This window comes from Coregonus clupeaformis, chromosome 30, assembly GCF_020615455.1.
Source record: "Coregonus clupeaformis isolate EN_2021a chromosome 30, ASM2061545v1, whole genome shotgun sequence".
In the NCBI taxonomy this organism is placed as follows: Eukaryota; Metazoa; Chordata; class Actinopteri; order Salmoniformes; family Salmonidae; genus Coregonus; species Coregonus clupeaformis.
This window is the reverse complement of record NC_059221.1, coordinates 51,679,443-51,706,216: the sequence shown is the minus strand read 5'-3', so window position 1 is coordinate 51,706,216 and position 26,774 is coordinate 51,679,443. Positions and strand designations below refer to the sequence as shown.

At 45.8% G+C, this 26,774-nt stretch overlaps 1 protein-coding gene across 1 annotated transcript; it reads left to right on the top strand.

Annotated features, from left to right (window-relative positions):
• Nucleotides 1-1,514: 1,514 nt before the first annotated feature.
• LOC123481345 (integrin beta-3-like) lies at nucleotides 1,515-23,332 on the top strand. Its single transcript, XM_045209350.1, has 15 exons — nucleotides 1,515-1,825; nucleotides 2,970-3,055; nucleotides 3,388-3,592; nucleotides 5,048-5,300; nucleotides 5,607-5,769; nucleotides 5,948-6,109; nucleotides 6,435-6,530; nucleotides 6,627-6,716; nucleotides 7,440-7,574; nucleotides 7,712-8,141; nucleotides 19,648-19,870; nucleotides 20,107-20,207; nucleotides 21,278-21,394; nucleotides 21,928-22,094; nucleotides 22,235-23,332. The coding sequence occupies exons 1-15, from the start codon at nucleotides 1,759-1,761 to the stop codon at nucleotides 22,301-22,303; spliced, it is 2,364 nt and encodes a 787-aa protein (XP_045065285.1). The 5' UTR covers nucleotides 1,515-1,758; the 3' UTR covers nucleotides 22,304-23,332.
• The last annotated feature ends 3,442 nt before the right edge of the window (nucleotides 23,333-26,774 follow it).

Sequence of the window (26,774 nt, the reverse complement as noted above, 5' to 3'; positions counted from 1 at the left end):
ATGTCCGCCATGAGAAGAGCTAGGGCACATCTCATAAGGTAAACCAGACTGATATATAGACTACCTGAGTTCAAACAAATCCCAGGTTGACCCTCTCTTCCATGATGAGGTGGTCTTCATTAAATCAGACCCAGTGAAAAGGAAATGGGTGGCGTTGCGGCGCTTGGTTATCCCAACACTGATATTGGCAGAGTGATTGCATTCTCAGACTCGGTGAAAAGCTTGACCAGTGTTCTATGGAGCTGAGACAGAGGTCAAGAACAATCTCCTGTTCACCCCCCCCACCCCACCCCCCACCCCCCCACCCCCCAAACCCCCCTCTCCTCCCGATGGTCCGGCTCACTGTCTTAATTGGGTGCCATCTGACCCCCTCTTTAGCTCTTTACCCAGCACAGTGTGAGCCATGGAGCATTATCCCCCACCAGGAGCAATCAGAGCCTAATGCCAGAACACTGCCTGCCTTCCTGGGCATTACAGCTTATCTATGTCTCTTTTTCTATCACCTCACCTCGCCGCAATTCCAGAACACTGGCTGGTGGCAGTAGCTTAGCAACCAGCGAGACAGAGAGAATAACGGGTATAGGGGGAGAGGAACAGTGATTCAATAAATGGACAAGCTTAGAGGCAGTCAATTTCTACAGGGGTGGCGGTGATGGTGACGGGTAGGCAGCAGTGGTGGCGGGGCTGGAGACGGCCAGGGCATTGACCTAATCTCGTTTTCATCCCCCTCCTGCACTTTTAGAGGCACACAATTTCTCTCCTGCTCCATCACTCCATAATGGACAGGCCTGGGAGGGCTACTAGGCAGGTCAGATTCAGATAAAGGAAGAATACATCAAACAGGTCTACTGGATGGATGTAAATAGCCCAGCCTACATGGCCACACACACAACAAGCAAAATATGCTCAAAGCCCTGTAGACCCTCTTGTGAAGAATAGCAGATAAACTCAAACCTCCTCAGATAATAATATATAAAAGATCAAGTATGAATACATCAGTTTAATTGGGATTATAATCAAATAATTATAAACTCATCCTACAGTCCTCTGGTTGAAAATGAATATCAATTTCAACCGCTAGGGGGCTTTCAAGCACAGGTCACTGATTCTGAAACTTTCTCACCTTTGTTATATGCGGTTTGCGATCAGGTGAACGGACATGCCGTTAGCTGAAAACTAAACAAAGATGTAAACGACAATGTCTACAAACACTTTTCTCTGCATTGTTATAACAATGTATTGTTTTTGACAATATGTTTTTATTTCTATACATTTTCTATTTCATGTTTCTTTTATTTTTATTTATACATTTGTTTAGTTTATATATAAATGTATTCATTTATTTATTTATATTTTTTGGGGGGGTGGTGGGGGGTGGGCGGGGGATATTGTCGAATAGACTTCAAAAGATTAGCAGGCAATTTGAATGTCTTGAATCACACAGATGCCTGCTACCATTATAGAGACAGACGCATATGTACCATTGACACGTGGAGAACAGGCCAACAGCATATTCTTAAATATAATAAATATCCATACTATAGCCTATATATTATGTATTTATATATTATCTCTATAAAGTAGCCTAAACGTGTATGTCCGAGCCTCTCTGAATCATAATCAGCATTGCATTGTGCAAGAATGAGGAAAAGCGTTCTAATTGGTGATTCACTGGTTTGAGAGTAGGCTACAAATACTATTACAGAAGGGGAGCAGGGAGAGAAAGTCAAGCAGTCAGTCCTAACCGGTTTCTCCAACATGGGAACTTTTTTTGACCGACTATGGATATTGTCTGCTTTATTATTAGCTTCTTCTGAAGTTCTTGGTAAGTATTTTCTTTTTCATTCAATAATTTTTCTGCAATACGTTTTCCTCTGCCATTCTATAAATCATTTTCTATTCTAGGGTGCGTATGTCGACTGAATATTAATTCTACTTTTGCTGTATCCTATGTTTTTAATAAGTAATACGTCTTAAGTTCCAGGAAAACTCACAACGTTTTTGACGATTTTATTTACTAAAACAATAAACTATATGGCAGTGTATTGCCCTACTGGAATGGAACTTTGGATATGTTGATTCCTTATAAGGGAGCGCTAATTCTCGAGACGTGCCAGAGTGCGCTTATATTTGTACAGGCCACACCTTTGCATCATACGATAGCACTTTCACATAGTATTTGTTTTGGCCTCATGTTTTTTCCATCATTATAGAAACCGTGCTATATAGACAAGCAATCACTTCAACATGCACAGTAGCCTAATACCAATAAACAAAAGGATATCTAACACATAATTAAACCTCAATATATCTAATAGACAAAGCGTACATCTCATTGAAAACATTTTTTCTATGAAATAGCATTTTCAATTGATATGACTGCAATCAGGTTATAACCAACTGTTGCAAGACATATTGTGTAACATCAGAGACGTATTGAGCAGCGTCAACATCACACATTTTAGCGTCATCCACAGTGGTGGAAATTCCTGCAGTGTGCGTATCTTCCTCTACCATCGAATTGCCTTCATGACTGCTGTTTTACAAAACACTGTGCGTGACAGGACAGGCCTGGGTAGCAAGCGGGATGGTGTAACAGAGGAGGAGAGAGGTAGAGCCTGGGGCAGAGAGGAAGCGGGGAGGAGGGACCAGCAGAGAGAGAAACGAGAGTGTGTGGTAGAGAAACAGAACCGTCTGTGGCCCAACTCACCACAGAAAATAAGAAGAAGTGTGGTTTAAATGCAGAGTCCATATGGAGAAATGGTCATGAGACACAATGACTTAGCAAAACAGCAAGTAGAATAACATTGTCAGAAACACTCAAAGCTAATAAAGAATCAATCTAAAAGTGTCCATACAGCACATAGCCTATATGATTCCTATTCAAGTGTCCATATATGACTTATATGATTCCCACTACTGGACCTCCTACCGATTCACTCATGTTTATGTTGGTGTGTATACCTCAGGCTCAAACATCTGCACATCTCGAGGGGTGAGCAACTGCAGACAGTGTTTGGCTATCCACCCTAGCTGTGCTTGGTGCTTTAAGGAAGTGAGTATATCCCCTGGGGGACTATGTACAAAAAGTGCTGTAATTTCTAAATGGTTCACCTGATATGTTTGAAAATACCCTCAAATTAAAGCTGACATTCTGCACTTTAACATCATAGTCATTGCATCATTTCAAATCCAAAGGTCTGGAGTACAGAGCCAAAACAACCAAAAATATGTCGCTGTCCAAATACTGTATTCATCTACTGAACCCCCTCCCATTTTATTGTAATGTATTTAGATGCACTTTTTGAATTGTCAATGTCACTTTACTGGTTGTCTCATTGGGAATTGTTACTCTTACCAGTGTGTGTGTTGTTTTCCTGGGTTCAGGAGTTTGGCCAAGGGGGCTCCAGTGCGTCCCGTTGTGATCTGAAGCAGAACCTGTTGGATGGTGGGTGTACGAAAGGGGAGCTAGAGTTCCCCTCCAGTACCATCAGTGTACAGGAAGACACGCCCCTCAGTGACAAGGCATCGGGGGCGGCTGACGACGTCACCCAGATCAGACCCCAGAAACTCAGCCTCACTCTGAGACCAGGTACTCTAACATAGCATAGGCTTACATACAAACACCCATATACAGTGCATTTGGAAAGTATTCAGACCCCTTGACCTTTTCCATATTTTGTTACATTACAGCCTTATTCTAAAATTGATTTTTTTTCAACAAAATCCTCATCAATCTACACACAATACCCCACAATGACAAAGCGAAACCAGGTTTTTAGAAATTTTTGCAAATGTATTACAAATAAAAGACAGAAAAACCTGATTTACATAAGTATTCAGAGCCTTTGCTATGAGACTCGAAATTGAGCTCAGGTGCATCCTGTTTCCATTGATCATCCTTGAGATGTTTCTACAACTTGATTGGGGTCAACCTGTGGTAAATTCAATTGATTGGACATGATTTGAAAAGGCACACACCTGTCTATATAAGGTCCAACAGTTGACAGTGCATGTCAGAGCATAAACCAAGCCATGAGCTCCGAGACAGGATTGTGTTGAGGCACAGATCTGGCGAAGGGTACCAAGAAATGTCTGCAGCGTTGAAGGTCCCCAAGAACATAGTGGCCTCCATCATTCTTAAATGGAAGAAGTTTGGAACCACCAAGACTCTTCCTAGAGCTGGCCGCCCGGCCAAACTGAGCAATCAGGGGAGAAGGGCCTTAGTCAGGGAGGTGACCAAGAACCCGATGGTCACTCTGACAGAGCTCCAGAGTTTGTCTGTGGAGATGGGAGAACCTTCCAGAAGGACAACCATCTCTGCAGCACTCCACCAATCAGGCCACTCCTCAGTAAAAGGCACATGACAGCTCTCTTGGAGTTTGCCAAAAGGCACCTAAAAACTCTCAACCATTAGAAACAAGGTTCTCTGGTCTGATGAAACCAAGATTGAACTCTTTGGCCTGAAAGCCAAGCGTCACGTCTGGAGGAAACCTGGCACCATCCCTATGGTGAAGCATGGTGGTGGAGTAAAGGGTCTGAATACTTATGTAAATGTGATATTTCAATTATTATTATTTTATACATTTGTAAAAATGTCTAAACCTGTTTTTGCTTTGTCATAATGGGGTATTGTGTGTAGATTGATGAGAGGGGAAAAAACTATTTTATCCTTTTAGAATAAGGCTGTAACGTAACAAAATGTGGAAAAAGTCAAGGGGTCTGAATACTTTCCGAATGCACTGTATAATGGTTTCATAACTGATCTAAAGTACATTGAACAGAGGAATTGTTACATACTTTTTGATCTCCTTCTCACTCGTTCTCCTTTCCTCTCTCACAAATTCATCCCTCTCCTTTTTATCCTTTACCTCCCACCTCTCTCTCTCTCTCTCTCTCTCTCTCTCTCTCTCTCTCTCTCTCTCTCTCTCTCTCTCTCTCTCTCTCTCTCTCTCTCTCTCTCTCTCTCTCTCTCTCTCTCTCTCTCTCTCTCTCTCTCTCTCTCTCTCTCTCTCTCTCTCTCTCTCTCTCTCTCTCTCCTCCTCAGATGATGCCAGGCGTTTCACAGTGACAGTGAAGCAGGTGGCGGACTACCCAGTGGACCTATACTATCTGATGGACCTCTCCTTCTCCATGAAGGACGACTTGGCCCGCCTGCGCTCCCTTGGCAACCAGCTGGCTGCAGCCATGGGCCGCACCACCAGCAACCTGCGTATGGGCTTTGGGGCCTTTGTGGACAAGCCCCTGTCCCCATATATGTACACCTACCCTGAGGAAGCCATCAGGAACCCTTGCTATGGGTGAGTGAGGGCTAGAGGGGACAGAGAGTTGGAGAAGGAGGGAGAGGAGGAGGAGATTTTGCAGAGGGGAAGATTTTGATTCTGCTGAGACTCTAAAAAGGCTGATATACTATGTTGGAGCTCAAATTCCCTCAGGATTTGTCTGTTAATAGCTGTCAAATTGTGTCTAACAGCAACGTATTTCTCTCTCTCTCTCTCTCTCTCTCTCTCTCTCTCTCTCTCTCTCTCTCTCTCTCTCTCTCTCTCTCTCTCGCCACCTTTTTGCCCTCTTCCTGTTTTCGGCATGGCATGGGGTGTGATGTGTAGGATCCAGACGCGGTGCCTGCCTCAGTTTGGCTACAAGCACGTTCTGTCTCTGACGAAGCAGGTGGAGCGCTTCACTGAAGAGGTGGCGAAGCAGCAGGTGTCTCGTAACAGAGACTCCCCAGAGGGAGGCTTTGACGCGGTCATACAGGCAGTGGTGTGCAAGGTGATACACACATGCACGCATGTACGCACACACCTACAGACATACAGGCACACACACACACACACACACACACACACACACACACAATCAGTGGTTTAGAAACAGCACACAAACTTGAATACATACCGTTTCTCTCCTCTCCTCTTCTTTCCATCTCTCTCCCTCCCTCTGTCATTAGGACAAGGTAGGCTGGCGTGCGGATGCCTCCCACCTGTTGGTGTTCACTACTGATGCTACGACACACATAGCCCTGGACGGCCGACTGGCTGGTCTAGTGCAGCCCAATGATGGACAGTGTCACATCGACAAAGACAACAACTATGACAAGTCCTCAGCCCTGGTGAGTGGTGTGTGTCGGGAGTGTGTGTTTGAGTTCTATTCTTCTGTTATCACAGGAGACTAGAGAAACGTTATGGATCCATGGGGCGGCGCACAATTGGCCCAGCGTCGTCCAGGGTAGGAGAGGGAATGGCCGGCAGGGATGTAGCTCAGTTGGTAGAGCATGGCGTATTAACGCCAGGGTTGTGGGTTCAATTCTCACGGGGGGCTGACATTTTTTAAATAAAAAATGATGTATGCACTCACTAACTGTAGGTCGCTCTGGATAAGAGCGTGTGCTAAGTGACGTAAATGTAAATAAAAATAATGATGGTCTTCTCCTTCAGGACTACCCCTCTCTGGCTCTGATTACAGAGAAGATGTCTGAGAACAACATCAACCTAATTTTCGCTGTGACCAACAATGTGGTGTCCCTCTACCAGGTGAGTACACCTGACTGTTATCAGGGTCACCATGGTTACTAGGTGTAGGATTATGGTACAGTACGTCTTATGTCCCCTTGGTCCCTCTTTCCTCAGAACTACAGCCAGCTCATTCCTGGCACCACAGTTGGAACGCTGTCGGATGACTCTGGGAATGTGATCCAACTCATCCTGGATGCTTACGAGGTAAGAAATATCCATTAGCACGCAGCGCCTCGGACTTGTTTAATATGAGACAACAAAACATAGACATTTACATTTTAGTCATTTAGCAGACGCTCTTATCCAGAGCGACTTACAGTTAGTGAGTGCATAAATGTTTTCATACTGGCCCCCCGTGGGAATCGAACCCACAACCCTTGCGTTGCAAGCACCATGCTCTACCAACTGAGCTACAGTAGGGACAATATAACATAACATTGTAGCCAATGTTATGTTGAAAGAACGACACTTATGTTGAACGAACAGGAGCTAACGTTAGCATAACAAACACAACTGTCATAAAAAATACTGATACTCTAGAAAGCAGGAAATGCTCAGAGCTTGTCATGCTGCGTCATGTGGTTGCTAAGCCAGTCGTCGCGTACATTGGCTGTTTGGGATATTTCAAGAGGAACACACAACGCTAGCAAACACAACACTTCCACTTCAAACTCTCATTGCTTCTAGTATTTCTTAATGAGGACGTGGAAAAGCGAGGTGAAATGAGTGAGTTCAGCCCCCCTTTAATTCTCAAACAGTCTATTTGACTTCCCAAGAGCCAATGTGTGACAGATAGAACACTGTATATACACACTGTATCCATTTACGCAGAGACTAAGAGTAGAGGTTTTCTGAATCGTTTATGTTTCTGATTGAGTTCATTCTGACCTCTGACCTCTGCCCCTTGACCCCTGACCTGTGGAGTAGAGAATCCGTTCCAAGGTGGAGCTGGAGCTGCTGGGTGTTCCAGAGGAGCTGGCCCTGTCCTTCAACGCCACCTGCCTCAACGGAGAGCTCATCCAGGGACTCAAGTCCTGCTCCGGACTTAAGATCGGAGACACAGTCAGTACCTGTACCACTCACCATCTGGATGTTAAATGCCTGGCCTAGTGTCAGATCTTAGGTATAGGAATAATGCTCTGTTCTTACTGCACAGTTCAAATATTAACCTGCTGTATCACACACACCTTTCCCCCCAGGTGTCGTTCAGTGTGGAGGCCAGTTTACGCGGCTGCCCTAAGGAGAAGAACCGTACTTTCACCATTAAACCTGTGGGCTTCAAGGACGCCCTGGAGGTTATGGTCCACTTCGCCTGTGGGTGTGACTGTGAGGCCGCAGCTCAGCCCGAGAGCCCTCTCTGTAACCAGGGCAACGGGACCTACGAGTGTGGTGTGTGCCAGTGTCACCCGGGGCGCCTGGGAGACCGCTGTGAGTGTGCTGACGGGGACTACAGGCCCTCAGACCAGGGCAACTGCAGCCCCAAAGCTGAGGACCCCATCTGCAGTGGGAGGGGCAACTGTGTGTGTGGCCAGTGCTCCTGCCACACTAGTGGCTTTGGAAAGGTGTGGGGCAAGTACTGCGAGTGTGATGACTTCAACTGCCTGCGGTTCAAAGGAGAGATCTGCTCAGGTGAGTGGATAGATACACTGTTGTATCTGTCAATGAGACAGCCATGTTGGTTTCTTTTACTGCATGTTATTTTCTGCTGAGTTTTGAAGCATTATTCATCAACATAAGTCAACAGGTTGTTTTTGTAACATTCCTTCTCTGTGTTTGCTTTAGAATGTGAACCACATCTGTCATTACAATTATCATTTACCATTTTTGGCAGGCCTATGGTTTTAGCAGGAAAGAGGAGATTTCCCTTTCCTTAGAACATTACATTTACATTTACATTTTAGTCATTTAGCAGACGCTCTTATCCAGAGCGACTTACAGGAGCAATTAGGGTTAAGTGCCTTGCTCAAGGGCACATTTACGTCATTTAGCAGACGCTCTTATCCAGAGCGACTTACAAATTGGGGGGTAGAAGGATTACTTTATCCTATCCCAGGTATTCCTTAAAGAGGTGGGGTTTCAAATGTCTCCGGAAGGTGGTGAGTGACTCCGCTGTCCTGGCGTCGTGAGGGAGCTTGTTCCACCATTGGGGTGCCAGAGCAGCGAACAGTTTTGACTGGGCTGAGCGGGAACTATGCTTCCGCAGAGGAAGGGAGCCAGCAGGCCAGAGGTGGATGAACGCAATGCCCTCGTTTGGGTGTAGGGACTAATCAGAGCCTGAAGGTACGGAGGTGCCGTTCCCCTCACTGCTCCATAGGCAAGCACCATGGTCTTGTAACGGATGCGAGCTTCAACTGGAAGCCAGTGGAGTGTGCGGAGGAGGGGGGTGACGTGAGAGAACTTGGGAAGGTTGAACACCAGACGGGCTGCGGCATTCTGGATGAGTTGTAGGGGTTTAATGGCACAGGCAGGGAGCCCAGCCAACAGCGAGTTGCAGTAATCCAGACGGGAGATGACAAGTGCCTGGATTAGGACCTGTGCCGCTTCCTGTGTAAGGCAGGGTCGTACTCTCCGAATGTTGTAGAGCATGAACCTGCAGGATCGGGTCACCGCCTTGATGTTAGCGGAGAACGACAGGGTGTTGTCCAGGGTCACGCCAAGGCTCTTCGCACTCTGGGAGGAGGACACAACGGAGTTGTCAACCGTGATGGCGAGATCATGGAACGGGCAGTCCTTCCCGGGAGGAAGAGCAGCTCCGTCTTGCCAGGGTTCAGCTTGAGGTGGTGATCCGTCATCCATACTGATATGTCTGCCAGACATGCAGAGATGCGATTCGCCACCTGGTTATCAGAAGGGGGAAAGGAGAAGATTAGTTGTGTATCGTCAGCGTAGCAATGATAGGAGAGGCCATGTGAGGATATGACAGAGCCAAGTGACTTGGTGTATAGGGAGAAAAGGAGAGGGCCTAGAACTGAGCCCTGGGGGACACCAGTGGTGAGAGCACGTGGTGCGGAGACAGCTTCTCGCCACGCCACTTGGTAGGAGCGACCGGTCAGGTAGGACGCAATCCAGGAGTGAGCTGCGCCGGAGATGCCCAGCTCGGCGAGGGTGGAGAGGAGGATCTGATGGTTCACAGTATCAAAGGCAGCAGACAGGTCTAGAAGGACAAGAGCAGAGGAGAGAGAGTTAGCTTTAGCAGTGCGGAGAGCCTCCGTGACACAGAGAAGAGCAGTCTCAGTTGAATGACCAGTCCTGAAACCTGACTGGTTTGGATCAAGAAGGTCATTCTGAGAGAGATAGCAAGAGAGTTGGCTAAAGACGGCACGCTCAATAGTTTTGGAAAGAAAAGAAAGAAGGGATACTGGTCTGTAGTTGTTGACATCAGTGGGATCGAGTGTTGGTTTTTTTGAGAAGGGGTGCAACTCTCGCTCTCTTGAAGACGGAAGGGACATAGCCAGCGGTCAAGGATGAGTTGATCAGCGAGGTGAGGTAGGGGGAGAAGGTCACCGGAGATGGTCTGGAGAAGAGAGGAGGGGGATGGGGTCAAGCAGGCAGGTTGTTGGGCGGCCTGCAGTCACTAGTTGCAAGATTTTATCTGGAGAGAGAGGGGAGAAAGAAGTCAAAGCATAGGGTAGGGCAGTGTGAGCAGGACCAGCAGTGTCATTAGACTTAACAAACGAGGATCGGATGTCATCAACCTTCTTTTCAAAGTGGTTGACGAAGTCATCCACAGAGAGGGAGGAGGGGGGGGGGGGGGGAGGATTCAGCAGTGAGGAGAATGTGGCAAAGAGCTTCCTAGGGTTAGAGGCAGATGCTTGGAATTTAGAGTGGTAGAAAGTGGCCTTAGCAGCAGAAACAGATGAAGAGAATGTAGAGAGGAGGGAGTGAAAAGATGCCAGGTCGGCAGGGAGTTTAGTTTTCTTCCATTTCCGCTCAGCTGCCCGGAGCTCTGTTCTGTGAGCTCGCAATGAGTCATCAAGCCACGGAGCTGAAGGGGAGGACCGAGCCGGCCGGGAGGATAGGGGACACAGGGAGTCAAAGGATGCAGAAAGGGAGGAGAGGAGGGTTGAGGAGGCAGAATCAGGAGATTGGAGGGAGAAGGATTGAGGAGAGGGAAGAGATGATAGGATGGAAGAGGAGAGAGTAGTGGGAGAGAGAGAGCGAAGGTTGCGGCGGCGCGTTACCATCTGTGTAGGGGCAGAGTGAGTAGTGTTGGAGGAGAGCGAGAGAGAAAAGGATACAAAGTAGTGGTCGGAGACATGGAGGGGAGTTGCAGTGAGATTAGTAGAAGAGCAACATCTAGTAAAGATGAAGTCAAGCGTATTGCCTGCCTTGTGAGTAGGGGGGACGGTGAGAGGGTGAGGTCAAAAGAGGAGAGGAGTGGAAAGAAGGAGGCAGAGAGAAATGAGTCAATTGTAGACGTAGGGAGGTTGAAATCCCCCAAAACTGTGAAGGGTGAGCCATCCTCAGGAAAGGAACTTATCAAGGCGTCAAGCTCATTGATGAACTCTCCAAGGGAACCTGGAGGGCGATAGATGACAAGGATATTAAGCTTAAATGGGCTAGTGACTGTGACAGCGTGGAATTCAAATGAGGAGATAGACAGATGGGTTAGGGGAAAATTGAGAATGACCACTTGGGAGAGATGAGGATTCCTGTGCCACCACCCCCTCTGACCAGATGCTCTCGGGGTATGCGAGAACACATGGTCAGACGAGGAGAGAGCAGTAGGAGTAGCAGTGTTTTCAGTGGTAATCCATGTTTCCGTCAGCGCCAGGAAGTCGAGGGACTGGAGGGTAGCATAGGCTGGGATGAAGTCAGCCTTGTTGGCAGCAGAACGGCAGTTCCAGAGGCTGCCTGAGACCTGGAACTCCAGGTGTGTGGTGCGTGCAGGGACCACCAGGTTAGAGAGGCAGCAGCCACGCGGTGTGAGGCGTTTGAGTAGCCTGTGCGGAGAGGAGAGAACAGGGATAGGCAGAGGCATAGTTGACAGGCTGTAGCAGATGGCTACAATAATGCAGAGGAGATCGGAATGAAATGAACTAAACATCTGGGAAAGGAGAGAGCAGGGCCTCCCCTCACCAAAAAAATATAACTCTCCCAACTTCCACCTCAGAAACTATAATTGTTTCACTGAACCACCCGAATAAAACTCTCCCAACTTCCACTTTAGAAATTAGAATTGTTGTAAACTACAGCGGTTCAATGTTTCAAGGAATGGACTCAACTTACTTTATTCAGCTAGCTAACTATGACGCCATAGCTAACTAGCATGCTAGCATCCAATAACACACAGTTTAGCACCAATACTTGGTTACAACAAACTACCAATAGTGTGTTAACACACTAAACAAATAATTTGTGTCCGTGTCTAGTTCTTTCATAACGCAGCAATAATTAAACGTTGGCTAGCTAGCACAAAGATATTGTATTTAGCTACTACAGTACAGCTAGCTGGTAGTGTTGGCTAGCTAGCAATGGCTGCTGTGTTGACTTTGTTTGAAAAACGGCGTCGCTGCGAACGAATGTAGCTGGCTAAAAGGATATTGTATTTAGTAGCTACCGTTGCTAATAGCTGCTCGCCAGCTAGTTCAGGAGGTGAGTTAGCTAGCTAGCTTCGTGCTACACCCGGCACCGCCGAATACAAAAGTAACCTACAATAACTACATACAACAACTACCCACAACAGCCCACGATGCCTACCTATAATACCTAATAATATACAGCCCACGATGCCTACCTATAATACCTAACTACAATCTAAATACATAGTTTAAGCCTTACTCGACAAAGCCCAAGCTATGTATAAAGCCAAACTTAGCTGTCTGGGTGGCAGACTGCAATCAGTAGCTGTAATTAAGTACAGCAGCTACCAACCACCTAACGTTAATGCCTCTGATAATGAGGTTAGAAACACAGTTGAATGGTAGGCAGCTAGCTGGCTCAATCACAGGTACTCTTAAGCGTGAAATAACATTGGAAACAACTAACCACAGTTGCTAAAAGTTACCAGTAGCTACCCGCTAGCTAGCTAGCTTTGTTGGTCCAAGTAGTGGGTTAGCTAGCCTCGTGCTTCGCCGGGGTCCGCCGAATACAATACTTACCTACAATGATTACCTACAATAACCTACAATAACTACCTAAGTAAGCTACCTATAATACCTAACTACAATACCTACCTACAATCTAAATACATGGTTTAAGCTTTACTCAACACCATATAAGAAGCCAAGCTTACCTCCTGTTAGAGAAAACACAACCTCTCTCTCTCTTTTACTGTCACTTTAACTCTTTTACTGTTAATTTAACCCATTCTGTGATTTGCTTGGCTTTAATCGTAGATAATCTAAAACGTTCTCTTTCAGCTTGGCTCTTGAACACCACATGTGGTAATCCATTGGGATCCATTGTTACCACAAAGTTTCATAGTTAATACAATGTAAATACTAGGTAAGTACCGGTTTAAACCAGGCTATAAAATAAGGTGTTACCCCACATTCTTATTACATGCCATATACTGTCCGTTGTTGCCTTTGAAATAGGCCAAGAAGACTACACAATGTTGTTTAGCGATAAACAGAGAATGCGGTGGTTCACAATTGGTCGATGTCCTTGACCTCTGACATTTGCTCAAATTCATTATGCCTACTGTACTGTAGCTCCAATGGATATACCCAGTCTGCTCTTACACTTAGATTGTATTATAAATGTGAAAACATTCGAAGGAAACGGTACATGTTTACAATACACTTATTCACAAGAAGTTATTCAAATTATTCAAATCAAAACCACGTCTTCTTCCATGATCATTCTAGTGGAGTAAACAAGCTCACAGAACTCACTGATTCTATCAATCTTCTAACCACTCTTCGGAATGAAGTATGAGATGTCATACCTGATCATCTCTCCCTACTGCATGCCTGCACAGCACACCCGTTGCTCAATCAAAGTAACAACATTTTAATAGGTCCTGTCGTTAGATAATTGAATGTTGCTGCATAGCAGATGAGTCATGGTGCTGTTGCTGCATTTATGTATGTGTTGGCTGTAGCTATAACTCTGTGTTTTAACCACAGCCATTCCCTTAGCTGAGCTTTATTAGACAACCAGCACTGTGCTTATGGTAACAGAGGTTAGAGTCAGATTGGCCAGTTGCTGTTGTACTCACTGAAAGAATGAGATGCACTGGATACCTGTACAGAAGTTATATCTGTAAGTTCTTGATGTTTCCAGGGAAAGAGCTATGTAGTATATTATAGTATTTTACTGAAAATACACTGTTTAATTCCCTCCATAAGACATCCTTTGTTGTCAAATAGATAGTTCCCATTAGTTCCCAGTGTAGCCTTGAGTCCAAGGAATGAGGATGTTCCCATGGTCAACCGCTTCAAATGTTCTGTTTGTTTTCACATTGTCCAGACTTTTCCTCATCCTTCTCTCACCTCACCCAGCCATAGCGTCCCTCCACAGGGATTTAGACGGGAAGGCGGGGGGGTCTGAGTCGCGTGAGACAGCATCTCCTAACCCAAACAGTCTGGCCCTTTGGGAAGGCACCATAGAAAGGGCCTGTGGGCTGAACAAGAGGGGCGTCATGTGAACCGGAATTGTTTCCATTTATTCAATTTACGTAAGGCAACCAGCTGCAATAGGATTGTGCATTTGCTCAACATTTGGGCATATAGCTGAACCAACATACATTCTCAAGTTTAATTGTATGTTCACTCAACTTCAAATTTTAATTTATTCTACGTTATTTGCATATTTCCCAGTGTAAAATTAAACTCTTCACGACAATAAATTACATATATCATAAGGCCTTTCTTTGAAACTCCTGATTTACAGGCCACATCAAGCCTGCAAGTCACATTATGCTGGCTTGCGAAGTGTAATTCCTATTGGAGTCCAGCCAGAGTGAGGATATCCAACAATTTGAACTTTTAATTACCCGCAACCTGCATTGAGAATGACTGCCAGGGTAGGAAAGACTGATTATTGAGACTACCTAAATCATATAAACTGGAACAGCTATCTCAGTAATGGGTGCAAAAAGTCCAACTACTTACAGATTAGATTAGATTAGATTAGATTAGATTAGATTAGATTAGTTTAGAAAAATGTATGTTATTTATGTTTGTGTAGCATAAGATTAATCATCCAATCAATGTACATGCAAAAACACAGGTATTGAAACAAACAATTCTGAAAATCAACCTGCAATAGATCATGCTGGGAAATATGATAATGATGGGCATGGTTTTGAGCAAATATATATTTGTAATTTTACTCCAAAGGCAAACAAGTTTATATACAGTACATTCAGCTCAATGTGAGCAACGTTTGTTGAGTGAACAAACCTTCACACATTAGCTCAATTTCTTGTCCTTCTGAAGTCTACTCAATTCACAGAATAATGCTGATTAAGCAATTGGCTAAGTTGGCTTTTTTATAGTGTGTGCTATGTGTGAAATGTTATGTATGATGGTTAGGGTGAAGTCAGGACTTGGGAATGGGACATATTTGGTTAAAACAGTCATTTATATCTTAACTCAGCATTAGCTATGGTTTTGTCAGTGGAAAAGATGTCGTTTGTGGGATTGTGGTCTTAGTCAATGAGATCTACTCTTGTATGAAGCGTCTAGGGTTGGAATGAATGACACAGAAATGCAACAGTCCAGAACTCCATATTTAGAGAGTAGAGCCAGTGGAGCACGCTGAAGGAGACTCAACATAGTCAGCCTGTGTCTCTGGAGTCTTGTTGGCATGATGTCATTGCTGTGTGAAGAACAGTACAGTATCAGAGTCCCTGGGCCCCAGCTCAATCTGAGTCTCCCCCAAGACCCATCCCGTCCTCCTGACCCCAGGCCCTCCCACATCCCCCTGAGGGTGTGTATTTCTCCCTCTGCTCTGGAGCTGGGGCTGGGGCTGGAGCTGGGACTGGGGCTAGAGCTGGAGCTGGGGCTAGAGCTGGGGCTAGAGCTGGGGCTGGGGCTGGATCTAAGACTGTGGCAGCAGAGCACAGCAGAGCAGGAGTCAGCAAGCACACCCACAGGGCACACAAACAGGCTGGAGAGAACATGAAAGTTAGCATTCCTCTGGCACGCTGATTCTCTCATCGGTGTGTTTACAGTACCCCCCCCCCCTCTCCAGCTGGGGCTGGAGCTGGGACTGGAGCTGGGGCTGGGGCTGGGGCTGGGGCTGGAACTGGAGCTGGGGATAGAGCTGGAGCTGGGGCTAGAGCTGGAGCTGGGGCTAGAGCTGGGGCTGGAGCTAGAGCTGGAGCTGGGGCTAGAGCTGGGACTGGAGCTGGGGCTAGAGCTGGGGCTGGAGCTAGAGCTGGAGCTGGGGCTAGAGCTGGGGCTGGAGCTGGGGCTAGAGCTGGAGCTGGGGCTGGAGCTGGAGCTGGGGATAGAGCTGGAGCTGGGGCTAGAGCTGGGGATAGAGCTGGAGCTGGGGCTAGAGCTGGAGCTGGGGCTAGAGCTGGGGCTGGAGCTAGAGCTGGAGCTGGGGCTAGAGCTGGGACTGGAGCTGGGGCTAGAGCTGGGGCTGGAGCTAGAGCTGGAGCTGGGGCTAGAGCTGGGGCTGGAGCTGGGGCTAGAGCTGGAGCTGGGGCTGGAGCTGGGGCTAGAGCTGGAGCTGGGGCTAGAGCTGGGACTGGAGCTGGGGCTAGAGCTGGGGCTGGAGCTAGAGCTGGAGCTGGGGCTAGAGCTGGGGCTGGAGCTGGAGCTAGAGCTGGAGCTGGGGCTGGAGCTGGGGCTAGAGCTGGAGCTGGGGCTGGAGCTGGGGCTGGAGCTGGGGCTAGAGCTGGAGCTGGGGCTGGAGCTGGGGCTGGAGCTGGGGCTAGAGCTGGGGCTGGGGCTGGGAAAGAGCTGGGGCTAGAGCTGGGGCTGGAGCTGGGGCTGGGGCTGGAGCTGGGGCTGGAGCTGGAGCTGGGGCTGGAGCTGGGGCTAGAGCTGGAGCTGGGGCTGGAGCTGGGGCTAGAGCTGGGGATAGAGCTGGAGCTGGGGCTAGAGCTGGAGCTGGGGCTAGAGCTGGGGCTGGAGCTAGAGCTGGAGCTGGGGCTAGAGCTGGGACTGGAGCTGGGGCTAGAGCTGGGGCTGGAGCTGGAGCTGGGGCTAGAGCTGGGGCTGGAGCTGGGGCTAGAGCTGGAGCTGGGGCTGGAGCTGGAGCTGGGGCTAGAGCTGGAGCTGGGGCTAGAGCTGGGACTGGAGCTGGGGCTAGAGCTGGGGCTGGAGCTAGAGCTGGAGCTGGGGCTAGAGCTGGGGCTGGAGCTGGGGCTAGAGCTGGAGCTGGGGCTGGAGCTGGGGATAGAGCTGGAGCTGGGGCTGGAGCTGGGGCTGGAGCTGGGGCTAGAGCTGGAGCTGGGGCTGGAGCTGGGGCTGGAGCTGGGGCTAGAGCTGGGGCTGGGGCTGGGAAAGAGCTGGGGCTAGAGCTGGGGCTGGAGCTAGGGCTGGGGCTGGAGCTGGGGCTGGAGCTGGAGCTGGGGCTGGAGCTGGGGCTAGAGCTGGAGCTGGGGCTGGAGCTGGGGCTGGAGCTGGGGCTAGAGCTGGGGCTGGGGCTGGGAAAGAGCTGGGGCTAGAGCTGGGGCTGGAGCTGGGGCTAGAGCTGGGGCTAGAGCTGGGGCTAAGACTGTGGCAGCAGAGCACAGCAGAGCAGGAGTCAGCAAGCACACCCACAGGGCACACAAACAGGCTGGAGAGAACATGAAAGTTAGCATTCCTCTGGCACGCTGCCCTCTCTTTCTATCCTCTCCTCTCTATCTCCCTGTTTAAAGTTCATCTCCATCACCAATACTCCCACTCATCTCCTCTCTTTTTAAAATGATTCTCTCATCGGTGTGTTTACAGTACCCCCCTCTTTCTCTCTCTCTCTCTTTCTTTATATTTCTGTCTATGACTTCCTCCACTGCTTCGCTCTCATTCGCTCTGTCCTCCCTCCTGGTTTATGTGTCTCTGTAGTTTATGTTTACTACTTGATAAATTGGAGGATTAGAGTGCCTTCTCAGACCGAGGCAGATGATTTAGGCATGCATCCCAAATGGCACCCTATTTCATATATAGTGCACATAGCGCTCAAGTCAAAAGTAGTGCACTATATAGGTAATAGGGTGCCATTTGGGATGTATACCTAGAAACTCCTTCTCATGTCTCTGACTTGACCCTAGAACAAGTAAAGTAGAGAAAACAAGGCACAAGCATGAACTCACTGTGCGGATGAGGGAGAGTATAAGGAGCATTAGCCAAACAAGGTTTTAAGAGAGGAAAACCGGGACTTTCTTTACTATGTATTGATTTTGTCCCAGTCAAAAGCATTCAGTTGGGTCAGTGCTCTCTCCAATTTGGCCCGCAGGTGGTTTTATTTGGCCCCCCATGTTTTCGGAGAAGAAAATAAGAATAATTTGAAATTATTATGTTTTAGCCAAATATTATATCTGTTTGGGCTTCTTGCGGTCAATTTGCAGTCTACAAATTACTTGTAATTATGTTCCGGCCCCCGGACCATCCACTCAAGAAAAAATTGTCCCGTGCCTGACTAGATCAACTAGATGTTGATGATCCTTGCTGTAAAACATTAACCAGCTCAACACAGACCACTTATGTGCCTGCAAGACAGTAAAGCGACCCTTTGTAACTATAGCTGCCTCTTTCATCACGTATACACACACACACACACACACACACACACACACACACACACACACATTATCTCATAGTGATGACAGAGTCAGACAGGGGGTGGGAACTGGGGAATTCAGCTGAAGGAGGTGGTTTCACCTGAAAACAACAATGGCCATGTCTCTAAGGGCCTGTTTTTACAGTTTACAGACCCCTGTTTAGTTTCCATTGGTAACTCTAACCCAGCTGAGCTCTGAGTCAGTGACTCAGTTAGTCTCTGCTCTTAGTCATTCATTGCCCAGACCTGTTGCTTTATCCTTCATCCTGTGGGAAATAGCTGGTTGCTCTAGTATGTCTGTCTGAGGGCAATCAAACAATAATTTCTCAACTTTGCTGGCTGGGCTGAGAGATATTGAGGAGGCTCCAGGGAGTGGTCATCACAGCCAGGGATTGCGCCAGTGTTGGGAGGGGAACAGTGGGATGGATTACTAGTTTGCTTCCTTAAGAAGGGAGCTTATCCTGCCATTGTCTGCACTGTCTGGTCATGAATTGATGACTTAATGTTTTGGGAATTATTACTCAATATGGACTCATCACGCCTACCTGCCCATGCTCTCAATACACTCATTAATACATACAGAGACAAACACATGCAGATCTGCTGAAAATTATACTGAACAAAAATATAAACGCAACAATCAACAATTTCAAAGGTTTTACTGAGTTACAGATCATATGAGGAAATCAGTCATTTGAAATTAATTCATTAGGCCCTAATCTATGGATTTCACATGACTGGGAATACAGATACGCATCTGTTGGTCACAGATACCTTAAAGAAAATGGGCCTCACAATGGGCCTCAGGATCTCGTCATGGTATTTCTGTGCATTCAAATTGCCATAGATAAAATGCAATTGTGTTCGTTGTCCATAGTTTATGCCTGCCCATACCATAACCCCACAGTCCACCAGGGGGCACTCTTTTCACAACGTTGACATCAGCAAACCGCTTGCCCACACAACGCCATACATGTGGTTAGTTGGACGTACTGCCAAATTCTCTAAAAACGCAAATAGTCTGGGTAGCCATTTCATTAGATGTTCAGGTGTAGTGCCGTGCGGTCGGAGGCAGAGAAGTAATCAACTTCTTGATATGCCACACTTGTCAGGTGGATGGATTATTTTGGCAAAGGAGAAATGTTCTCTAACAGGGATGTAAACAAATTTGTGCACAAAATTTGAGCAAAATAAGCTTTTTGTGCATATGGAACATTTATGGGATCTTTACATGTTGCATTTATATTTTAGTTCAGTGTAGATACAATCTGGCAAAAACACACGCACAACCACTCACACACACATTGCTTTGAAATTCATAACATTCTAGGCCAGGGTTGTAATTGCACTCATGGGTTTGTCCAGTACTTATAACGTGATGTATGAGAGAAAGACAAACCTAATGTATAAAAATATGACATAAAATGTCCATGAAACATGGCCCATCCTCTCTCTCTGTCTCTGCCAGGCCATGGTAAATGTGACTGTGGCTTCTGCAAGTGTGGCTCTGATTGGATGGGGGAGAACTGTAACTGTTCCACCCGGACAGACACCTGCATGTCCAGCATGGGCCTGTTGTGCAGTGGCCGGGGCCAGTGTGTGTGTGGGGCCTGTGAGTGCACCCAGCCAGGGGCCTACGGGGCCACTTGTGAGAGGTGTCCAACCTGCCCTGATGCCTGCAGCATCAAGAAGTGAGTAAATACAGGAGAGAGTATAACTGCCTACACACAGATACTGTATGAGTACATGTGATAGGGGTGATGATGAAATGGTGATGCAATAAGGAAGATGAGGAAAAGGAGGATGATAATGATGAAGAAGTTGGTGGTGATGATGATGATGATGATGATGATGATGATGATGATGATGATGATGATGATGATGGGGATGATGATGATGATGTATTAACATTGTGTTATATCTGCAGGGAATGTGTTGAATGTAAGCACTTCAAGAGAGGCCGTCTCTTTGAGGAGAAAAGCTGTGCCCGAATCTGCAGGGATGAAATTCACAAGGTGGAAGAACTAGGTAAGAACTATTACACAATGTTCCCTTATTGTGTGTTCACCATGCTCTCCATGCAACAGATTGCATTATTTACACTGGGTGTTAAAGTTCTTGATGTTCTCACATAGTTCATCATGTGAGCGGCAGGTAGCCTAGCGGGTAAGAGCGCTGGGCAAGTACCCGAAAGGTTGCTGGTTCGAATCCCTGAGCCGACTATGTGAAATATTTGTCAATGTGCCCTTGAGCAAGGCATTTACCCTAATTGCTCCTTTAAGTAGTTTAAAGCATGTTATATACATGTAGCTCCAGACTACAGGTTTGTGATATGGAGTCAAAACTGTGTGTGTTAACAGTCCACATTGAGGCCCCAATCTCTCTACAGTCTCGGAGCTTGTTCTTCCTGAGGAAACTCTGCAGTTTCAGGGTGGATATGACGCTGATGACCATTTTCTAGAGATCCTACATTGAATCCATTTTAACATTCAGTATGGTCTGCTGGTTCGGTAATCTAAACCTAAAGAGCCAGAACAGGCTGGGTAACATTGTGAAACTAGGTAGCAGGATCATTGGTATGAACTTACAGTAACTGACCTTTCTCACCAGTAACAGACACGAGTCATTCGCAAGGAGCCATCCATTCTGAGAGACTCCTAGCATCCTCGTTTGTTTCCCTTAGAGCTCAGAAACAGGCTCCTTAGGTTTAAAACGAATAGGTAAAAACTCTCCTTCATCCCAGCTGCTATTAGCTTTCTCAATATGCGGTAGGACTGTACTGTTTTGGTACGGACTGGTTTATTCATATCTGCTTTAGAGGTCTAATTCCTGTGGGCACTGCTGCTTCTATTGTTTTTGTCCTTTGTTGATATATTTATTGTTATGTATCCATTGAATTTACTATGTGCTGCAAAATCAATATAATTAACCTCCAGCTCCTCATCTGGTCTCTCTCTCTCTCTCTCTCTCTCTCTCTCTCTCTCTCTCTCTCTCTCTCTCTCTCTCTCTCTCTCTCTCTCTCTCTCTCTCTCTCTCTCTCTGTCTCTCTCTCTCTCTCTATCCTCCACTTGGATCTATAACCCTATCTCTCATCCCAGTCTTCTATGAGAAGAATGCTGTGAACTGCACCTATAAGGATGAGAATGACTGTGTGGAGCGCTTCCAGTACTATGAGGATGCCAGCGGCAAGTCCATCCTGTATGTCATGGAGCCTGGTGAGTGTGTCCATCAGTGTGTGAATGGGTCTGAGTTCTGTGCTTATGTACTGCATATCATATGTGTTTGACAGGGTCTGGATGAGAGTGAATTCCTTTAGTTTTCTAGATAATTATTGTGTGTGTAGAAATAATGTGCAGTACTATGTGTGCATAGGACCGAAGTCGGGAGCTGTAGGAGGAGTACATTTTTCTCCCTAGCTAAGAATAGTGTGTTCCTGGGTGCCATGTCAGTCTTTGTCTGTGTGGCTGGCAGGCACCAATAGAGTAGAGCAGGTACAGAGAGGGCAGACTGGTTCTCTAAAGCTGATAATACCATTCAGCCCTGCCACCCCTGGTAGTCTTCTCCCCTCTGACACGCACCCAAGAGGAACAAAGACAACCCCAAAGCCAGACGAGGTGCATTAATGCTAGTGCCCCATTGCCGACACAAATCTCATCCACCCAAACCCTCCCCTCTTTTTCATCTTTATTTTCCCTGCTCAATCCTCTCTCTTCTCCTCTCTCCTCCTGTTCTCTTCCCTCTCTTTCAGACTGCCCCAAAGGACCTGATATCCTGGTGGTTCTCATGGCGGTGGCGGGGGCCATCTTGTTTCTGGGTCTGGCTGGCCTGCTCATCTGGAAGCTGCTGGTCACCGTCCACGACCGCCGAGAGTTCGCCAAGTTTGAGGAGGAGAGGGCTAAGGCCAAGTGGGACACGGTGAGTTCAATTATGCTTTTAAGACAAAGCTGCCATTTGATGGAGAAAATATGAATGGCAAGAATATTTATCCATGTCAATATGACACGTGTCTGATTAGATATTTGATATATTGTCCTCTATTTGTTACCATTTTCCAGGCTAACAACCCCTTGTACAAAGGAGCCACTACCACTTTCACCAATGTGACCTATCGTGGGAACTCTTGAGGGACCAATCACAATCAGCAAAACTCAGGGGTCTATAAAAGAGATGCAATGTAGTGACACAGAGGGGGTTGGTGAGGCAGACCCTCTCCACTGTCATGTGATAAAGTGTGCTGACTCTACTGTCAATTAAAGACATTTGTTGATATTGTACTGTAATGTTGCTATTCTGTGTATTATATAAAAACCAAAGCATTAAAACTGCCTTATCCAACATTTTGATGTCAGTCCAAATGATGGCAGGGCCTCCAGGACCCCTATTTTACCCAGGAAGTGTGACGTCATTCCCATAATAAGGCCTGGTACAGTTCAGAGACCCCAAACCTACCTTTGGAGAGAAATGTGTTATTTTTATGCTCTGTTTTTGTTTCAAATTTGATAAGAAGAAATGCATGAAATTGTCCTGCGCACACACCATAGCACACTTGCTCACAGACCTCTTTGACAAACAACTTGGTTGTAGTATGTTATTATGGATCCCAGCTGCTTGCTACTACTGCCACTGTTTACTTGTGTTATGACACTGAACTCAGATATTCTGACTGTAAAAAAAATTAACTGTAATAGCTACATGGGATATCATGGGATATCATCATGAGTGAATGTTGTTTTAGTTAGTGGTGCTGGTGGACAATGTATGTTAATGGCCACCAATTAGCAGCTATGGCTATCTGCTCTAGCATGTGTACAGTACAGTATGCATTTGTGCTTTGGTATCAAACTTGGGAGTGATGGACATCAATTAACTGTTTGTAGCCAAGTTTGCCAGTTGTTAGAATGTGGCTACACAAACAGACGTTTAGCTTGGTCCCTTTTATAAATCACGTTTTTTATCAAATAATGCATTTCTGGGACATTGGTTGTTCTGTCATTTGCTTTATTGCATGAAATATGTTTATGTTAAATGTAATATGTTTTGGGTGGCCTTTGGTTAGTTGATTGGTTTTACTATGTTGATTAAAAAAATTGAGATGTCACTCATCAATTTTTCTGTATTTTTGGGCAATTTTACTCTGCTAAGAAACATTTTAGAAAAAATTATCTGCGTTTGTGTTTTCCTTTTTTATATTTTGTTTGTAATTGAATGAGTATCAATAACACATAGTGCAAACAAGTACAAACCCGATTTGCCATCGCTAAAGATACGGAGATTTCTGCGCATGTGCAGGATTCTTTTTTAACGTAGCTGCTGTCCACTCGGTTGCCTATGTAGCTGCTGCTCAGTGCTCCGCTGCCGCTTCCCCCTCCTTGATTAGCGATGAACGTCTTTGTCTGGTGTAGCCTACAAACTTCATGTTGTACACAAAGGACATGTGCATTCCATACCTCAGTAGGCTATTAAAGCTGCACTATGCAGAAATCGCCGCGATTTCCTGGTTGCTAAAAACAATTCTGATTATGTGACAAAACAAGCAAGTATAGCGTAGAGAATTTGGACGCCTGCATTCCCGCCTTTGCATTGTTAGGGCGGAGACATCTCGTCATTATATACAGATCTCTGGTTTCAGCCACTTGCAAATTATAAAGGATGTTCAGATGCTGGCTTCCCCTAAAGTACAATGATGTTTTGCCAAAATTTAATAATTCAATATACTTTACCAGAGAGTTTGACTTAGCCATAGAGGATCATTAGTTTCTTTTTTTTTAAATAGCTCTGGATTGTTTCAAATCACAAGTGCATAGGCCTATGCCTATTTGGGAAGTCAGCTATTTGGGCAATGCGTGGCAATAGGCCTAGCTGATTGAGTTGCGGCTGTCAGTGAAAAGCATCTAAAATGTGTGAAGATAATGGGTCTTCAATATAATTTAAAATGTTGAGACAAGAAGAAGGGGAGGTGTGTGGCGAAAATATGGGCGTCTCTCTCCAGAATGCATGCACTCTCCAGAATGTGCTCCACTGTCTCCCGCCAATTCTTGCAAATGCATTGTTTCATTGTGTGAATTGTTGCCCTTTGTTGATTTTTATAAATTCCCCATTTCATATGTAACCAGTAGGCCTAGTAAATGTAAATTTTTACTACAGTTAATCCCCATCATTTGGTTACATTAATTTCTGTTAATGCATGTATTACAGTCATTTACCATTCTCATTCTCAGAGGGGAATTGTTGTTTGCAGAGTTCACAACCTGCTACACTTGTGAGAAACAAGTTTTGGTTTATTTCATAACCATCATTTAGGAGTTTTGTAAATGTTTTCATTGTCTTTTGTTTGGAGTGCTCCATGTGAGCGTTGAGGGAGTGTGCTAGCCTGAGCACAACAACCTGCTGAGTTTATACAATGTTGCACTTCACTAGCAACAGCTCAAGTCAAGACAGATAGAAAGGGAGGCAGACAGGTGGAGTAGAGAGATGAATGTTATTGAAAGAACCAGAATTTTCATCAGGATATTTTCTACTGTTTTTATTTGTTGGCTTTAGGCCTATGTACTTTACTTGGTTGACGATGGAAGATATAGGCCTACTTCTGCATTGGCCTATAGGCTATCTCTGAGTTCCATGCGCTAATTTCTTTAGCCGCCAATGGATCACGGTGTAGGCCAGTGTTGGCCTACATTATTGAAATGACACTGTTCCACGAAAATGCGCATATAAAAAATCTTCACCGGCACGCAGATAGGTAGAAATGGTAGGATACATTGTAAGCTTCCCCAAACTTGAAACTATGGTCTTTATTATAAACCGGGTGGTTTGGATACTGGATGCTGATTGGCTAAAACAGCATTTAGCCGTGTGTATGTGAGACAATATACCATGACTATGACGTTAGCCTTTTCACCTTGATATCATTGAGCCTTTTCACCTCGATAAAATGGCTACATCAACAATAGTTTGACATGCCAATGTAGAAAATAAGCATTTAGATGAACTTGAGAGAAACCTAAATGAAAAGAACATTGTGAAACAAACAAAGTGGGCACTTACCTGCTTCACTGACTGGTGTGCAGAAAAAGGGATACATTGTGAGTTTGGGAATACAACAAAAACGGAACTGAACGTCATTCTACAAGACTTTTATGGTTCAGTGACAAACATGAACGGCGAAGAATATTGGATTAGCAGCTACACTGGACTCAGAGCTGGTTTGAACCGACCTATCAACGACCCCCCCCTCTCAGTCTGGCATGGAATATACAGAAGGACACTGAATTCCCAACGAGCAACGTGTCTGTCGGCGTAATTAAAAAGTTGAGGAAAGAGGGGCGCGACAAAGCTGCCCACCAGTGAATGGATACATATGGTATGTAACTTTTAGCTAGCTAGCTCAATCATTCTAATGTACCCTGACAATATAACCGGTAGATATGTAGGCCTAACTATTAGCTTCGTTATTTTGTCTTATATGTTTCAGGTACACAAAAGAGCCGATGGGAGTGAACAATGCTGCCAAAGATCTGCAAAATGGTGGCCAGTCACAGATTTACACAAACCACTGCCTCCGAACAACCATAATCCATAAACTGTCGGATGCTTGGCTAGAGGCATGAGAAATACTGTCTGTCAGAGGACACAGATTCAAAACCCCTCTTCAATGTTACTGGAGGCCAAATCTCAAAGCTAGGAAGTGGTGGAGCACTATTCTCTCTGACAACACAGCAGCAGCTCCCCCAGCTAAAAGAACGGCATCCATTCCGGCAGCGTGGAGCCAACAAGAAACGATAACATGGGACCATTTTTTCATTTGTGCACAATAAATGGCAACATTCAGATCAACATTAATAAATAATTGGCATGTTAGTCACTCTAGAAGTGGTGCTAATGCTCGGTTTTTGCATACATGTAAGCTTGCTAGCTAGCCTGTGGTTATGTTGCATAGCAACCAGTCTAGCAACGAGACTTGTGTCCGGACTACTTTTTCTGGCGGAATGTATTTATTATGAATTTATTTATTAAAGCAACATTTTCAATTTAGATGTGTAGTTCCTTGCCTTACTGTGTTGGCAACCGGTTTATAAAAGCAATAAGGCACTTCGGGGGTTAGTGGTATAGTTGAAGTCGGAAGTTTACATAAACATTAGCCAAATACATTTAAACTCAGTTTTTCACAATTCCTGAAATTCCTTTAACTTCCTGACTGATGTGTTGAGATGTTGCTTCAATATATCCACATGATTTTCCTTCCTCATGATGCCATCTATTTTGTGAAGTGCACCAGTCCCTCCTGCAGCAAAGCACCCCCACAGCATGATGCTGCCACCCCGTGCTTCACGGTTGGGATGGTGTTCTTCGGCTTGCAAGGAGCCCCCTTTTTCCTCCAAACATAACAACGGTCATTATGGTCAAACAGTTCTATTTTTGTTTCATCAGACCAGAGGAAATCTCTCCAAAAAGTACGAACTTTGTCCCCATGTGCAGTTGCAAACCGTAGTCTGGCTTTTTTTATGGTGGTCTTAGAGTAGTGGCTTCTTCCTTGCTGAGCAGGCTTTCAGGTTATGTCGATATAGGACTTGTTTTACTGTGGATATAGATACTTGT